The sequence below is a fragment of the Streptopelia decaocto genome (genome assembly GCF_964273445.1).
Source record: "Streptopelia decaocto genome assembly, chromosome: 21".
Classification (NCBI taxonomy): domain Eukaryota; kingdom Metazoa; phylum Chordata; class Aves; order Columbiformes; family Columbidae; genus Streptopelia; species Streptopelia decaocto.
In genome coordinates, this window is record NC_138676.1 from 4412166 (window position 1) to 4430583 (window position 18418).

Here is an 18418-nt window from a genome sequence, read left to right on the forward strand (position 1 = left end):
GTATGCACTCACTCGGAATTAATTCAGTTCCACCAAAAAAGAAAATCAGCAAACACCACCTTTAGTGCAAATTCATGCCTTAGATTATATGGATTTTCTGTCTCTTCTTTTTTTCCTCTCTGTGTGTTTTCATCTCAGAGTGCTCTCCAAGTTTGTCTTTGAATGAGGGAAAATTGTGCTTGTTACAAAAATAGGTAGCATTTCAATTTCGAGACAAGTGTCAGCTTTACAGTACAGCGGGAGGTAATTCATCAACCTCTAAAGTCCTTATTTCTTCATGAAATTCATGAAATCTCGTCACCCCTTCCTGGGGCGAACCCAGGCTTGATATTGCACAGACAGGACATGAAAGCAGCAGAGGTTGTGTCAGGTGGGGAAGAAGCTCTTCACGAGGGGGAGGGACACCGGCGATAAGGACTGTTTCAATAGTACATGTTCTTGTCCCACCAGCCTGCAGTACAAGGGAAGAGGGGAAAAAAGTTACTACTGAGAACAAACGGTCCATTTTTAAGCTGTGTCATCAGCAGCTAGGATAGATGTGCGTAAAGGCAGGAAATGACACCTTATATTAAAATACTAAATGTAGAAAAATGTACTTACTTCCTGGGTATCTCCTGATAAGCAGCTTGCGGACTTCATCATAGACCCATATCAAGATAGCGAATGGTACGGCCACAAACCAGTACTGAAACCTGGGAGCGGGAGAAAAGGTTCTTGTTCAGAAGCATCTACCGCTCAGCGGGGCTCTGTCTGTGCTGTCCGATGGCACTAAAAGAGAATCTGGCCTTTTTGTCTTGTTATTTCCTTATTTAAGCACTCAGATAAGGCTGAGAGGCTTACATGGACATCATCTTAAGTAGTGACTACATTAATTTATTCCAGTAACTGTTCATAAGGAAATGTTGCTTGGTGGCATTACAGCCTCTGAACAGGGCAGAGAAATGGAACAGTTCTGACAGTGATATATATAAAATAAAAGTTGTTTGCCTAAAATGAAGGAAAATGCTATCTGATCTCACCAGAATATTTGGGATCCTAGAAAAAGATATTAAAATGTTTGTTCTACACAAGTAGGTTTTTGAATCCTTGGTAGTAAATCTAGTAGAAAAAATGTTTATCCTTGACTTGTGCTGCATAGACATCCTGCTCCCATTTGTCTGCTGCTGCAGAATGGTAAATCTGTGTCTGCTTATACGTGGAGGACAAGGGCAGTATGTGAACATCAAACCTCACCTCAGCGGGGTGAAGTTCAGGGCCGTAACATGTCCAAGACCGTAGGTGAGAATCAGAGCGATTCCTATCTGGGAAAATATGCCCACCCAGATGACTTTGTTCCTACAAGAAAAGCAAAGAGGAAGGGTTATGATGCAGACGGCGCACACTGCAGACTCCGTAGCACTGTCTGGCATTGCATTCGCCCGTGTCTTTCCCGGCATCGTTCCTGACCTATCTAAATTAAAACAAGCTTGATGTAAAGCTAGAAATGCAGCGTGCATTACTCACATCTGGTAGTTGCTCTGAATGTGCGCATTGTGGCTCAAATGTAAATGTAAGGGGGAAATATAAATAGGTGTAGGCTCTGGATCTGCAGATAAAGAAAGCAGTTTGCTTTCCTATCAGAAACACTCTGGCTAAATGCCAGCTTTGATGCGTGGCCTCCGTCCCAACAGGCGGTTTTAACCATTTGTTTGAGATCTGCGATTGCTCAAAGCCAGATTTAGTATTTGTTCAGACTGAATGTGAGTGAGCTAAATCACTGAGCTCACCTTCTTCTAAAATTAGCAGTAGGCTGACTTATCCGCTCGTGTGGCAGGTAAAGTATCTGCAAAACTTACCTGAAAAGGCCTTGCTGGAAAATGGAATTTCTTCGTGTTTTCCTGATGATCAAATCAGCAACTTGCTGAATTGTGATGCTGACAAAAAAGGCAGTATAGCCAGTCCACTGTAGGTACAGCCTCTGGTATTTAGTCTGCAAATTGAAAGGAAAATCAAATAGCATTATATCAGACACTCCTGTCTTGTGCAGGTGATTGCAAAACTTGATAGTAGGGTTTTAGTAACTAAGGTGTAAATGCGGAGTTATTCCAGATATAGACACGTAATGATAGGATTTTGGCCGGTGGTTCTAGTTTGCTAGTTACTGTGGATGAGTCATGAGGCTGAAGCACAAGCTTGGCGTAAGGAGGTATTTATATTATATCAATATATATAATCAATATATAAATATTGATTTATTAGTGGCTGCTGTGTCTTACGATTTCTACAGAATGAGCGAGGGGGAGTGAAGAGTGAAGGGGCAGGGAGAGCCTGCAGAGTGCTGCACAGAGCGCTGTTGAGAAGCAGAGCTGCGAGATTATGAGTCCAAAGAAGAAGATGCATCTCCAGAGGCTTTGAATCAGGAGGGAAATTGCAGAAGAATGAATGAAAGAATTTGAGTCTGAATGAAAGAGCTGGGTGGCAGGAACTCTAAAGTGTCTATCCTGAGGACCATTAGGTGAAAATGAATTATTGTTGCATTTAGATCTCTCTCTTTGTCCCTGCTCTTTTATTTTGGAGGAGAGTATGGAATTTTTAAGAAACTGTCGGGTTCGAGACAGTGCGGTGATGTTTCAGTGCTTCTTTACCCATTCTTGTCCATACGAATCCTCAAAGTCATTAATATTATTGTCTTCCCATTTGACTCGCACGCCAAGGAGTGTGGAAGGGAGGAAACCTTGTTCAGCATACACGGTGAAGTAGGTCACAAAGGCTCCTATTGACTGCATGATACCTGCAAAATCACAGGGGTAGAAATGAGGAAGAAGCAGAATTTAGGAGCACCGTGGAATGCGCTGGATGTTGGTGTTAGTCTGTCTCCTATGGCGTGAAACTTGCTACGAGTCTAAAGGCAGTTTTAGAGCTCCTAGAGCTCTAAGCTTCTTGATCTCTGTACATAAAAACCTGTTGTATTGTTGAATAATGAGCAACAGAAGGGAGTTAGTAAGTTTGCTTAGGAAGCCAGGGGATAGCGTTGAGTTTCAGCTCCCACTTTTCTAAAAAAAATGAATCAACTCGACTGTGTCTTGGTTTGCTGATAGAAGAACGTGTTTCAGAGAACAGGCCAACCTACCGATGTGCAGATAGGAGTACACAGCGAGCTGCTCGTTCACCAGCCTGTCTTTTCTCTTGTTACGTGGTCTCCTGTTCATAATATCACTTTCAGCTTTCTCGTAGGCTAATGCAACAGAAGGGATCTACAACAGAAACAAACCAGTTCTCAGGGGGTTCTCTTGGCATCCCCTGCCTTTTCAGGATACAGACAGCAAATGAAAAAAGGATCTGTGTAGCATTCTCTTGACAGAAAGCAGCCCTCTCATTTGTCGTGATATTACGGCAGAAAATAACATAAAAGAGACCAACTTACAATATCTGTGCCCAGGTCAATAAATAGGATGGTGATAGTGCCAATGGGCAGTGGAACGCTGGCAATAATGTAGATGAGAAAGGGACAGAGCTCAGCAATATTCTTAGTCAGGGTGTAGGCAATTGTTTTCTTTAGGTTGTCAAAGATCAAGCGACCTGAAGGAAACGGAGACACTTTTGTAACAAGCTTATTGTCAACAGCATTTTCCAGAAAAAAGTTCAGTTTTTAACTAAATGAAGTGAAAACATATACTGCTTATATCTGCTTGAACAAGCAGCAACGGCAGAGCGATGCTGAGAGGGGGATTATTTCCTTAGGGTCTATTTGTCATGTGTCTATAAGCTGAATTAAGCCCCAGTCTTCCCAGATATTAAAACCACATTTCGAAGTCCAGAAAGAAGAAAGAGGAGGTGAGTGCAGGAGGGAAGAATCAGGACCCGCCAGTGCTGTGCGGCTGTCAGCAGCTTTCAGCTAAGAAGGTGGATAGCAACGTTATTTTTACCTTCCTCCACTCCTGTGACAATAGAAGCAAAGTTATCATCCAGCAGTACCATATCAGCTGCGTTTTTAGCTGCATCAGAACCAGCAATACCCATAGCAATTCCAATATCTGCTTTTTTAAGAGCAGGGGAGTCATTCACTCCGTCTCCAGTCACGGCAACAACTGCTCCCTGGAACACAGAAAAGGATCCCGATGTGTCATCCCCTAAGGCCAGTTTGCTCTCAGCACACTCCCTGTCTTTATATCTCTAGAGGAAAGATGCTGATATGAAGTTCTGAGTCCTCGTTGTACCCACATAGAACATAGCCAGTGATCCCAAAGACAGTGGGTAGGATTAATTCAGCAACCTCAGACTTGTGTGTGATAGATGTCTGTGTCAGTTTGTCATCTAGACTCCCTTCCTAGTAAAGAGAAATGGGAAATTCAGGGATATAATTTGCTACATCTAAATTAGGTGCACTTAAAATGCAATTAATCTCATAATTTCTTTCTGTGGAATAATAAGGGAGCTTAAAAATTTAGACATCTGTCTATATATATGGTCTGTCACGGTCTGAGCAGAGCCAGGCTCATCTCTGGCATCTGTGAGAGATTCAATTGACAAAACATGTTCTGTCCTTGTCTTTTTTTGTTTTGTGAAGTGCTTACAGAATGAGTCAGCTTTCATCTTAATTATAAATTACGTAAGCATTCAGTTAAACCATTCTCATCCTGTCCCAACAACTTCTAGTCATTGCCAGTCTATGCTAGAATTGTGCTAGTAATCCAAAAGATGGAAAACTCTCATTATTCAACTCAGCTTCTTTGTTATCTTCCAATTAAACCATCGGCTGCAGCGAAAGGTCCTGTTGTAGCTGATGCAGAAGTTCATGGCTTGATATCAATTCCAAGTGGTGAAAAAGCCTGACAAACTGATTAATACAAATACTGAATGTCCTGTCCCTGTGGGGATTTAGCTCAGTGTCACTACCTATAAATAATGCCATGTACGGAAGGGCTTATAAGCTCCAAGTACTAAACATAGCATGTAGACTGGCTGGCTGGAGTTGAGGGGGGGGTTGTTCCTCTTCATCCTTTAAAGAGCCAAATCTCCCAGGAGCGTGGGTGTCTAAGCAGTGCAGAGCACATTTACCCCTGTCTGCCAAAGGCCATTCAGAAATCAAATAAATAAGAGATGCAATTGAAACATTTTATCCCTTTTTTTTTTTAAACTCTCCTGTAAGCAATTCAGGCTTAAACCCAAAGTGCTGATAATGCTGATTGGAAAGCTTAGCTCTGGTGTAATTACAAAAAGAAAATAATGTCTTGTGCTACTTCTCCTTCTCTGCGAAGTTCAGGGAGAGCAGTGACGTGCCGTTCAATTTGCAGCATTTACTTGGTAGATGTCATATCTGAGGGGGTCTTTTGATGACCGTTTTTCAGAGCTCTATACGTGTCATTTCTTTCCCTTCTGCCTGCTTTGCTGGCTGCACTCCCTGCCCCTTTACATAATATTGCCTGTGCATGGGACAAACTCTCTTTAAATCCTGCTTTCTGGGGGTTGTTTTACAGGCTTTGAAAGTACCATAGATAAGGCTCGGTCCTACATAAATCACTCTATGACATTTGGCGGGATTCATACCTTATTTTGCTTCTAAACGTTCCTGTGGGCAGGAAGGACACAGGTCTAAATGGCCACAAGAGATAAGGTGAGAAGATGTGGTAACATGTTGCTTTTCTCTGGGTTTAAAGAACTCCTGAGGGAAGGCTCCTTCCCGAACAGTGTCCAGTCCCTGTCCACGAGACCTCATGTGCAGCACAGCAGCAGAATTATATGCAAAAGCCAGACCCTCGGCACCACTCCAAGCCAGTCAAACTCAGGAAAAGCTCCTTAGAGTCTGTAACAGGAACTTGAGCAGCCTGGATTTGGTCCAGACAGTGTTTGTGTTAGAATAATGTTCATGCACAGTGAAAAGAGTATAAACAGAGCTCAGAGAGCACTGGAAGTTGGCTTCCACCTATAGCCATACCTGTATATAACCATTTATACCTCTTACTCACCTGCCTTTGGCAGCCTTCGACTATAATCAGTTTCTGTTGGGGCGATGTCCGAGCAAAGACGATCTCGGAGTGGTTACACAGGATTTCATCCAGCTGCTGCAAGCTCATGTCCTTCAGCTCCATCCCATTGACTACTGCTGCTGTCGCTTCCCTGGAAGAGCCATCGGAAAGCTGGCTGAATTTTCAAATCAAAAGGCTCAGATAAAAATAGTGCACTCGTAGAATGTGTGCGGCTTGGTAGTAAGGAAAGCAGCAAATTGAGTTAATTTCAGAAGCGTTAGTTGGTAATCAGCAGGTGTTGAATGAAAGCCACTGTAGAAATTCAGAGTGAATTAGAGTTACCCAAATACAAGGGGAGTAATTGACGCTTCCCTCTGAGCAGCCATAACAGCAGAAAATGCATTTTAAAGAGGGCTCTGAGTGGGAGCATGGGACACGGGATGAGGAAGACATGTCTCTGTAAAGAGCTTTTCTCTTTCTCTTAGGATGTTACTGGTTTTCACATTTAATGGGTAAAAGAGGAATTTGGACTGATGGTCCTTAGGTCATTTGATTCTGAATGTTGCTTTTCGTATGTGTGTCTTTTGTCAAATGGGCAGTGGCAGCAAAGTCCAACATGACCTGCATAGAGTAATTTGCCAGCCTTTTTCTAGGGCCAGTGAAGATCAGAGTCACTGACCTAGACACGTAGTTCTTTAGACAGAGATGACATGCTGGATGGACACAGTGACTGAGAACGTATCAAGGAACAGAGAAGCAAAAAGCAGCCGCGGTGTAGGGATGGGCTATAAAAGCATTGCAGAGGGAGAAGGCTGAGCTTTCAGCACATTAACACATAGATATCCCCTGTTTGCTCGTACCGTCTATTAACTTGCTCCACGGGAATGTTGAGGCGCTTGGCGATATCTTCCACAGTCTCGCTGGTGGCTGAAATGATGCCGACGCTCTTGGCAATGGCCTTGGCCGTGATGGGGTGATCGCCAGTGACCATGATAACCTGAGGAAGGGACAGGCACTCAGCGTGAGCAGCAAATGTATAAGCAGTGGCTGGAGTGAGATAAGGTGAAATGTCTATTGTTGTCGACCAGGAAGCGGTCTGAACTTGGAAAGCCGCACTATGTACATAACCCTGACACATTATGATTATTACTTAATTAGCTCTATATTGACATCAGGTCTCTACCTTGTGTTGTTTGCGGTATTTTATCAGGGCTGTAAAGAAGGAACTTGTCACAGGCAGTGAGGTTAGAATAATGCAGAATAAAGAAGGCTTTATGCAAGAATTTATATAGGATATTCTCAAAGGTGGGAGTTTGTTAGAATATCGTATCTTAAAATGGATCCTTGTGACTGAGGTGTCTGGACAAACACGACTAATTTTTTTCTTGAAAAGTTGCCAGTTTCCTGATCTGTCTTCAGAATCCAGAATGTCTCTCAAGTACTTTCTTTAATTTACAGGCCTAGAATGGTATTAACAAACATCCAGCTTCTTGGTAGATGTTGCTAGAACGATACTTAATGACAATGTGGTGGAAGATCTTAAAAGTTACATTATGCCGAGTCTTTCTGTAGAATCACTGTGTGTTTCATTGTAGAATCCCTACCTTGATCCCAGCGCTGCGACATTTTGAGACAGCATCTGGCACTGTGGAACGAGGTGGGTCAATCATAGACAAGAGCCCGACAAAGCACAGGTTGGAGGTTGGGAAGTTCATGGAGTCTGTGTCAAATGGGTAGGTGTCTGGAAACTCATTCTCAGGCAGGTATAAATGACAGAAACCTGAAAAGAAACTGAAGTTGATGTAGCGTACAGGCAATAGGGGGAGACGGGAGAGCTTGCTGTTTGCCGCCAGGCTTTGCTCTGGTTCGTAGAACTCCAGTGCACTTAACCATTAACTTTTCATGGAGGATTTTTTTAACCTGCCGTGGTAACCTTCATATGGAAGTTCATACAGAGTCAGTGTTTCCACGTGGCAAATACTGCCCGCAGGGAGGAGTGATTTCCTTTCTGGGTTACCTAAGGGGTTTTTTGGCTGCACGGTGTGGCAGATCAACATCAGTACAGAGCAGCAAGGGCAGCCCTGCCGCAAAGAGCGTGCAGCACAGCAGTGCGGTTTTAACGCCCTGCCTAGGAGGCTGTACACTTTCCTTTCCCCCTGTACCGCAGGAGGAATGAAGTCCAGACACACTGGCTTGCACCAAGATTTAAAACCCCGTTTTACACTGCAGTTCTCTGGTTAGTCCCTCTAGTTGGACTCACCCAGCACTCTCTCTCCCATGCCTCCCAGCTCCATGTATGCTGTCTGGAAAGCTTCTGCCTTTTCACTGTCCAGTGGTTCTTCTTTGCCGTTGATCATGATGGTGCTACACCTCTCCAAAATCCTCTCCGGGGCACCTTTCATCACCAGCAGAAAGCGTTTGTCGTTGGGATCCTCAGTCTCGTGAATGGAAAGCTGTGTGCCACAAATAGGAAATGGTTTGAAAGAGCGTACCTGATCCTCATTTGTTTCTAGTTTTCATCACTTTGCGTGGGAGTAATGTTTATTTTTTTCTATTAGGATAACATACATTCCATCATGTTTACTATAGATTAGATTTCCTCTGTTACTGAATTACCACATTAAGACTTTGAGTTCACGAATAGTTGCTTTACACCCAGCGATAGAAACGGTTTAAGTTGGAAACAGTCTGGCATAATTTCTACAAATGAAACACACCTGGAATTTGTTGGTAGAGTTGAAAGGAATTTCAGCCACTTTCTTGTTCCGTGCCCTGATATTCATGACATCACCCAAAATGACTTCTGCAAATTTCAGCAGGGCTGTTTCCGAAGCGTCACCTACCACGACTCTCTGTGTGCACAAAGGAACAGTTAATAGCACATACACTTTTGCACTTCTATCAGGAGAGCTTGCATGTTTCTGTAACATATTGTATGCTTAAGCAGCAATGAATCTACACTGCTACATCCAGGTTGTCCTGGAAAATTATTATGGTAAAAATTTGAGGCATGTGTTGTGCATTTGGTGCTAGAACGAAGCTACAAAGAAATGAAATTAGAGCTTGAATTCTGCAAAAGTGCAAGATCTGTGATCCAGGTTGGTGTGGAAGCTTTGTAATGTGGTTCTAGGGGAGCAGCAGGTGTGTACGGGTGAGCTGATAGAGGCGCAAAAATCAAGTGACTTTGAGGAAGAAATTGATGGAGTAAACAGTAGAAATCAGGGATTTATTCTGGACATCTGGTCACCAGAATTCAGTACCTTCAGCAGTCATGTGTAAAGACATTAATTAAGGTGTGTTTACCTTTTTCTATCTTGGTAGATTAAATTACTAGCGTAGAAATTCTTGCTACCTTGGCTTTGTGGTTTTATTAGCCCGTATTAAACCTTTTGTGAGTGTATAGCAGTAATGCTACCATAAATAGTAACTCAGAAGATTGCCACGCTAAAATGAAGGAGATTACTAAAGTCAAACAGAACAACTTATATGTATCGTTCTTTCAGAGGAAGAGAAATAAGCTGATATGAAGTAGGCAGTACCTTCATTATTGGGTGATTCTCCTGTCCTGGTGCAAATACTGCCCGGTTGCAGAGAGTTACAATTTTTGATAATGCTGTCCATGATGGAGAACTTTGATCGAAAGGCTGGGCTGAGAGGAAGCAAAATAAATATTGCATCCCTTAATGCATTACATCATGGAATTAGAAGCTTAAGTTTGAAACAACAGGATTGAATTACTTGCAGAAGAAAACTGCCCTTTGAAAGGTTCTGTTACAGAGAAACAATTTGCCAGTGCCTCACCACCCTCATGGGGAAGAATTTCTTCCTTATATCTAATCTAAACCTATCCTCTTTCAGTTTGAAGCTGTTACCCGTTGTCCTGTCACTACATGTCCTTGTAAAAAGTCCCTCTCCAGCTTCCTTGTAGGTCCACGTTAGTTACTGGAAGCTGGAATAAGGTCTCCCCGGAGTCTTCTCCTTCTGAACACCCCCAGCTCTCTCAGCCCGTCCTCCCAGCAGAGCTGCTCCCGCCCTCTGAGCATCTTCATTGCTCTTCTCTGGACCCCAGCAGGTCCGTGTCCTCCTTACGCTGGAGGCCACAGAGCTGCACGCAGCTACTCAGTCTACTGTTGGCAAAAGGATCTGAATTAGAACTTACTCCAGACTTAATTTACGTGAGTAAAGTTCAAATGTGAATTCTTTTTTTCACATCTCTACATGGCTAAGAAGGGACTTTCCTGGTGCACACTACGCTTCTATGTGGAAGGAAAACATGTCTATTTTAGCTCTCAAAAGATTGCCATTAACATCAGTTTGACAGACAGTATGTGTGAAACGCCACAGTTTCAATCCCCTTCCCCAGTCCCCCATTGCCGTATTTACTTATTTGATCTTCACTGGTGTCAGCAGAGTAGATCTGATTATCAAACCAGAGGTGAGCAACAGTCATCCTGTTCTGTGTGAGAGTCCCTGTCTTGTCGGAGCAGATGATGGAGGTAGAACCGAGTGTTTCTACAGCTTCCAAGTTCTTCACCAAGCAGTTCTTCTTGGCCATCCGTTTGGCTGTCAGAGACAGGCTCACCTGGCAGAAGACGTTCAGCTCATGGTTAGTGAGGTTCAGTTACGGAATGATGCAGTGAGGTTCCACACTTCTGCTAGGCTTTTTGTGATCACTTTTTTTTTAGGAAGAGAACATTTTTTTAAATGTATCTTTTGGTTGACTGCGGTGTTTTTTATTTTTCTTTTTTTAATAGTGTTATTAAGGTTTGACTGTAACTAGAAAAAAGTACATGTGCTGCTGAGAGGAAGCTGCTTGCTTGCTGATAGAAATAAGAATGTCATATCAGTTCAGAGGCTGTTTTGGATAGAAGGATCTACAATGGCAGGGGGAGCTTCTAACCACCAACTTAATGAATCCTGAAATGAGTCTCTTCATTTTTGCAGTGCTGCTGTTGTTCTTGGTGTAACTTTAGGGCCAGCGGTGCTTAGCAGGTGTGCTCTTTCTCATTTTAGTGATGCTTTCTACATGTTAGTAAGTGGAATTTTCATGCGACTTTCAGAGTACAATATCCTCATTTCCAAATTGGAACAGGTTGTGGGGAAATGAGTCACAGCATTCTACTGGTTAGCAATTGAGGGAGAACGTACTTGAAGAACCTTATTTCAAATTGAGTTGTGCTAAAGCTTTTAAGATTATTGGCTCAGCTATGCCAGAATTTCTGAATGAAATGTTTGTCCTTTCAGTTTAATGGAAAAAACTACCCTATTTCAAACTTAACTCGTCCGAGTCATTTAATTGATAATCTGTTCTTTGCTAGTTAGTGTTGTGCTGTAATAAGAGAGGTTAATTGTGGTAATGACTGAGGAACTGCGGTGGCAACGGGTGAACTCAAGCACAGGCTTACCGTTACTGTGGCTAGCAGTCCCTCTGGCACATTTGCCACAATGATGCCGATGAGAAAGATGATGGAGTCCAGAATCTTGTATCGCAGCGAAATAGATATAATGAAGAAGAGAACACCGATGGAAATGGCCACTCCTGCCACCAGGTAGACAAAATGTTCTATCTCAATAGCAATGGGTGTTTTCTCATTCCCCACTCTTGATGCGAGAGAGGCAATCCGCCCGATGATGGTGCGGTCCCCGGTGTTGATCACAATGCCCGTAGCAGTGCCTGTGAAGAAATCAAAGACTGTCAGCTCCAGGAGAGACTGATCCTCTCTTCTGTGCCCTGTACTGATGGACAAAACCCTTCCCAGCTTTAACGTGACTGAGACTTCACCCCAGAATGACAGTCTTCCCCTTAGAAATCAGTGAAGATAAAGACGTAAGCTATTTTCATGAATTAGAGTCTTTTTGATTGCATTGCAGTAGGAACGTGGTGTTGTCCCGGGCACTGCACAGTCCCACAGCAGAGTCCTTCTCTATACGCACCTTCCACGCAGGTGGTGGAATAGAATGCAATGTTCTTGGTCTCCAAGGGGTTCTCATGGGTGAAGTCACAGGATCGAGACTGTGGTTCTGATTCCCCTGTGAGTGAAGAATTGTCCACCTTTAATGAAATGGAGACATGCGTGTATTAAAGTTAGTAATGTGCAGTTATGTCTAGCCTGGAAAGCAAGGTGGCAGCACTTTTAATAATCAGTGAGAGGGCCATAATCTCTCAGTGCCTTTTCTCTGAGAGATTTGCCCGTGTCATTGAAAGAATCTCCTCCTTTGAGAACTGAATGTTGTGTGTCTGTCAGTGGGATTTTCAGTAAAAAAAGAAAAAGTGGTTTGAAGATCTGCCTCCAGGTCTGTGGAAACTATTAATGCTGTATTGGTACTTCTGCCCTGGCAGAGCTTTGCTAGAAGATGGTATGGATGTAATTGCTTCTTTTGATGTTCAGGGAGTGGAGATGTTAGTCCTAGATGAGCCTGAGCATCACAGTATAACTTCTGCACTCTATGATTTAATTAGATGATGTCTGATTAAAGCTCTAATAAATCATATTGGGTGTGAAGAAATTCTTTATCTGTAATAAAAGTCTCCAAACCATGTTCCTCCTCTTTTCCCATGCTCTACAAAGTACTGTTTACCTTACAACCCTGAGCAGAGATGAGGCGAATATCTGCTGGGATCCTGTCTCCACCCTTGATTTCTACGATGTCTCCAACCACCAGCTTGTCTGCTGGCAGTTCCTTCTTCTCTGCATCTCTGATGACAAGAGCTTGCTGCAAGACAGAGGTGCGGCAAAGATTAGCACTGTGCCATCCTCTAAATCTCCTACCAAGAGGTAAAATCAGGTTGGGCTTATTGTGGTTTTTTGTCATTTCGAGGTGCGTTATTAGGATGAACTTTTATCTCAAATGAAATGCATTGGTTGTTCTCACCTGTGGAATCATTTTACTGAAGCTGGCCATGATGTTTGTGCTTTTAGCTTCTTGATAGTAAGCGAAGATACCAGTGAGGATGACAACCAGTGCCAGGACTACACCAAGGTAGAGCTAATCAGCAGAAGACATAATACAGTTAATTTAAAACACATGTTCAGCAATTCCCTGCTATAATAAATCATAGTTCTGTTTTGTTTCAGGAGACTCTTAGAATGAGACATTGGTCAGGTTAAAAGACAGCTTAAGAAAAGAACTTTAAAGTTTTGCCTTGCTAATGATCACATAAGGCTTTTTGAGTATGAAAAGGGCTTTTAATAACAAGTTTCCCATCTCTCTAAAAGTTTTTTCTGATACAAACCCGAACAAACTGTATTCATAGCAAAGTGTGACTTACAAGGGATTCGGAGTCAAAGACTCCAGAGTCCTTTGTGGACTTCAGTGTTGCCCTTATGAGTACTCAAGAATTATGATTATGGGCAGTGGTTATAAAACCTTTGGACAGGCACTCTTGGACAGAAGCGGTATGTCAGCTATGTGAACCTTTATCAGAAATGTTCCATAGTAGAGGGAAAGTCTTGGAAGAATAAAAGGCCTCCTTGTAGTTACTGAATAACTGTGAAGTAGTATTTAAATTACTTAGATTGTCAAAGGGTCAAATACCATGTGGTTATGCAAATACTTACATTGTCAAAGGGTGATTCAGCTCCCTGGGCCAACTGAATGCCAAATGAAACCCAGGAGCAGACAGCTCCGATCCATAAGAGGATGGAAAACCCTCCCACCATCTGCTTGAGGAACTTAACGATTTCAGGCGTGGATTTGGGAGGAGTGAGCGCGTTAGGACCATCGCGAGCCAGAATCTCTGCTGCTCTCGCACTGGAGAGACCCTGCAAAAATAAATGATACGTTTAAAATGAGGTCTCAGAAAACAGATTTTTGTCTCAACTCAGAACAAAATTTGCATGCTGCTTTTTTCCTGGAACGTTTGTGTCACAGATCGGCTGCAGTAAGCTACATCTTTGATTTCCAAACTTTCTGCTTTCTGGGTAGCTACTATTAGTTATCTGCTGTGAAGAAACAGATGTTTCTCTACTGGAGCATTGACTTTGGGGCCGTGTCCATTAGGAGTTCTCGTTCTGTCAGTTGTCTGTCAAGTATATCTGCTCTAAGTGTTTGGGAAGCTGGGGAAAAACAGATAGCAGTTCTTTTGCTGCTATTTCTGCATTTCCACCAGGACATGTGTAGTTCATGGGTTCCTTGAAATTCTTGTCTGTACTCTGGCCACGTGTCAGTGCTTTGATATTCGAATGTTAGGTGTCAAAGGGAGTCAAGGGTATAATTTCTCAAATCTAGTGTTTCTTTCAAGATAAAATCATTTCCAGTGCTCTCTTTTGCTACAGATGGTTACAGACACTGCAAGTGAAAAATGAACTGTAGCAAAATCAAAATACCAGATAAAAACTTGAGAAAAAGCTGAGGTCCTGGTGCAGACTTTGAGGTCATGTTTTGTGCAGGGATTTTGATTTCAAAGCAGTACATCAGACTTGAGAGAAACTCTAAATCCAGGTTGGTGCTGCACGTTGATTTACTGGTTTAGGCTTTACTGGGAGTTAGTGCATTGTGCTTTTTCATGCACGCGTACACACATCCATGTATGGATGAGTCTGTTGATTTGGATGTTTTCCTCCTGCTTCTAGGGAGCTTTGGCTAAACCAGAAAAAAGTCAGGCAGCCGATTCAGGCAGTTTCTTAATGATACCCTATGCACTCACTTTGCTGATGTTTGTACCGTACTTTTCCTCCAGGTCTGAAGGGCTGAGTTGATGGTCATCCTGGATTCCAAAAGAAAGAGAAAATGATAGTGAGCAGGATTTCAGACTGTTGGAAATGTTGTTTCAGGATCTGGAGAATATTTAAGCTGCTTGGATCTGGGACCCGTTGCTCGTGTGACATCCCACTTTCATGGATAGACAATATGCAATTGCATATTGATAAGCAAAATATCTTCCGCTGGAAGATGGTATTTTCTTTTGATTTTTAGAGTGCTTTTGTAAATAGCTCCCTCCTCCAGCAAATCTGTCACAAGAACAGGATGGTGTTCTCATGTTAATACTGTTTGCCACAAATGTCTGTGCTTCTTTTAGATAAATAGTTCTTTCCATGCTATGGACTCAAGCATTCAGTACCATAGGCAAGATGCAGACAGAAGAAAGGGTGTGGTGTCAGAATATGTGTGACAACAACCTGCACTTGATTGACAAGGCAGGGTATGTGAAATTATCCACCACAGTCTTGTAGAAAGAAGCAGCAGGTTCAAACCACAGTTTAAAAGGGTGTGGGAGAGGAAATCTCCAAGCTCTTCTCCTTTCTTTCCCTGCAGTGACACCTCTGTGGTATCATTGACCTAATTATGTCTTGTGCCAAACTGAGATTTAGAAGCCAAGAATTTGAGAGACCTCACAGTTGTTTTCACAGAATGATTCATTGGTACTTGGATGAGCCAATTAACTTGTCTCTGCTTTGGTTTCTCTTTAGAAACATGAGAGTAAAGTTACATCCCCTGCTGGCAAAGATGAGATATATCGAGAATTATTTAGCCGGTACTGAGCACAGCTTGGAAACATGATGGGTAAACTGGTGGCTGATTTGGGGGGTTCCTTACCTTTGAAACACCATCTAGCCCATAAGTAGCCCCTCCTTTGAGTTGCTCTCAAAGCAATTCAGAAAAGAGGTCAGTATAATTACCTTCGTTTTTCAGATTGGGAAACTGAAACGTATAGAGAGGAAGCAACTTGTCCAAGATCAGCCAGCAGGTCAGTAGCAAACCAGAAATAAAATACAGGTTTCTCAAGCTTAGTGCGCTGTCCTTGAACTACAGCGCAGGTTAGGGTAAACCCCCTGTGCTTAAAGCTGAGACGTGCCTTTAGATCTACCAGAAATCTCCGGAGCAAAATGTTGTGCTTCCACCTTTCCCTCTGTTTCCTGGCTCACTACGCAAGTGGCAGTTCAGAGGAAATACTGATGACAGTTATTCCATCTGGGGAATAACTCTTCTTTGGGGAGGCAAGCTTCTGTACCGTAAGTGGCATATTCAGACCAGAATCATTCTTCCCTTATAGATAGTAATCCTGCACAACTCTTTCCTGGCACACTTGAGGAGCATGAGGAAGCAAATCCTTCCCTGTGTCAGGATTTGCAGTGCAGCGTGTGTGTTAAACTGGTGCTGCGTTGGCTTTTCAGCCCCTGTCCTGCCAGGTGGAATGGGAGCTTGGTTAGCAACACTCACCAGGTCCAGCTCTTTCTTAAGGTCTTCTGTCTTCTTTTTTTTCTTGTTGCCTTTCAAGTCTTTGTACTTCTCGTCTTTATCTCCAGTGTCTGTTTTTTCTATATCTTTGGTCCCATAGATCTCAACCGAGTAAACATCAGATTTTTTCTGTAAAAGAAACAAGTTTTTGGCATTGCTGTGAAGATCTGCTGGGACTTGAAGGAAGCAGTAAAAATTACCACAAACAGGTTAAACTCTGACAAATCTACTTGCTTAAAACAAGCTACAAATTGCTACTGTGTCTTTCTCCTGGCAACTTAAAGTGCCCGTTCCTGTCTTATCCTGAGATCTCTCCAGCATGTGTTACAGCAGTCATGGTCAGGTCTTCAAAAGATGCACATTATAGTCATTCTTGTAGAGATGTGCAACACTTTTAGGAGTTTATGGTCTAACACACAGTGTAGGAATAGTGCCCCAGGATCTCAGCGCTGCTAGTGAAAACCATTAATTCACTTATCAGCTCCAAGGAACAGATTGGTGTAAAAGCAAAACATATTTTAAAGGGGAGGGAGAAAGTATTCGTTGAGAACTTGCCTGTTCATAGAGCTTTTTAGATATATGACTTAAATGTTTACTTTTCTTTTTTAATGAAAATTAACATTTACACCTTTATATTTACACCTTTACGCTCAATCATGTATCGAGAAATGGAGGCAAACACCATACTGGCAGCCAAGGAGAACAATTCTGTTTCTTTTCAGCTGGAGCTCAGAGCTGATGGGGAGTTAGAAAACTCCCGATTCATTTTTGCCCATCTAGTACCAAGTACAGGAAACTGTTAACCTAGAGAAGCTGCCAAACCTCTGACAATATGGGCTTTTTACTGATAACTTGGGGGGGAAGCTGTTTCCTAACTTCAAGTTAATACTGTAGTCTGAAGGGCAAACTTCCTGTGTTGTTAATTTACCAGCTTCTATAATCACAACGTTCCAGATCCTAATTATCTTGTAAACTACATGCCATGCCTTGGTAGGACTATTGGTTGACCCCATTTCAGAGGCTTCCTGACAGATTAACTGTCAGAGTTTCATGAGAGTCGCACTGGATCTTATCTGATGGTGAGCTTTGCTAGCAAGACAGAGCAGCTTGCAGGCTGCTTGTCTGTCTGTCTGTCTGTCTTAATGAGCCCACATATACTCTGCAGGACATTTGTCAGTGTTTGGACTCCTGCAGAGGTAATATTTCAGATGAGATGAGAGTAGACAGCTTAATTGCATACAGACTAAACCAGAGAGCTCAAGGAATGGAAACAACAAGGAGAAAAAAAGAAAAAGAAAGATTGGGACATCTTAGTACTTAATAATAATCTGAACTCAAAAGTGGCGTCTTATCCTCAGATGCCCTTTAATTAGATGTATATTGACGTCTTGACATTGCATCTTGAGGAAGGGAAAAGCTAAGAGTTCGGGAGTTAAAAGCCTGAAATCATTTTCCTAAAGCACTTGAGTTTGCTTGGCGATAGATATCCCAAATAAAGGGCATGTCTTTTACAAGAAGTTCTGTTTTTTCTGCCTTGCCAGAGATGCACTATTTGATTTATCTGTTGGGATTTTTCCTTTATCTTCCTTCTCCTCCTCTTCTCTTTATCCCACCCAAAAATCTGTTTAGCTTTTCAAATCACCATAAAGTAGAAGGAGCACGACAGAAAGAAAACAGCTACTATTGTGAGAACTTAGCAGACGGAGGAGAATAATAAAGAAAACTAGTGGAGTTAGTAAAATCTATTCATCATTTCTATGCATGGTCTGTGTTTAATCTGCAGATTTTCATAAAATCTCAGATTTTGGCATTTGCAAAAGGGATAGTGTTCATGAAACTATGAAACTAGCCAGTCCTAGAATTCTTCCCTTTCCAATCTGATCTCTTTACTTTTTAGAATGGAAGATACATACCCATCTAGACTGAAAATTGCAGTTGTTACACTGGATCCCCAACAGTATCTAGTATTAGTTCTGTTTTACACTTAGCTCATATTCATAACATATGAAAACTTAAATTAATGCTTGTTCTTAAGAAGCAACACCTATGCAGTAGCAGCAATTCCATGAACAGTGCACTCACCTTTACCATCTTGGTGAGTTTATTCCTTTCCCGATGGAGCGAAACAGCCAAGCTAAAGTCTCTGGATGAAAAGCACAAGCCCAAAGGGAGGATGAAGTGGCTCAGAGCAGTTGTGGCTGTTGGAGTGCAAAAGCTCACAGAGGTTGTGGTTCCCTCTGAGCCGGCAAGCAGTCGTTAGCTGGAATCGCGCTTGCTCCTGGGCATCCTTCAGG

The 18418-nt window shown here is 42.5% G+C and overlaps 1 protein-coding gene across 1 annotated transcript; it reads right to left on the minus strand.

Moving 5' to 3' along the window:
- Positions 1–422: 422 nt before the first annotated feature.
- On the minus strand, positions 423–18215 carry ATP12A (ATPase H+/K+ transporting non-gastric alpha2 subunit; the record flags this gene model as incomplete). The annotated part of the gene is made up of 23 exons (XM_082070410.1): positions 423–451; positions 601–692; positions 1234–1335; positions 1836–1969; positions 2625–2770; positions 3110–3233; positions 3404–3558; positions 3906–4074; positions 5946–6096; positions 6806–6942; positions 7550–7725; positions 8206–8398; positions 8663–8797; positions 9485–9594; positions 10329–10527; positions 11351–11619; positions 11880–11997; positions 12525–12659; positions 12819–12932; positions 13505–13708; positions 14593–14652; positions 16107–16253; positions 18207–18215. The coding sequence occupies 23 exons, from the start codon at positions 18213–18215 to the stop codon at positions 423–425; spliced, it is 3108 nt and encodes a 1035-aa protein (XP_081926536.1).
- Positions 18216–18418: the final 203 nt, after the last annotated feature.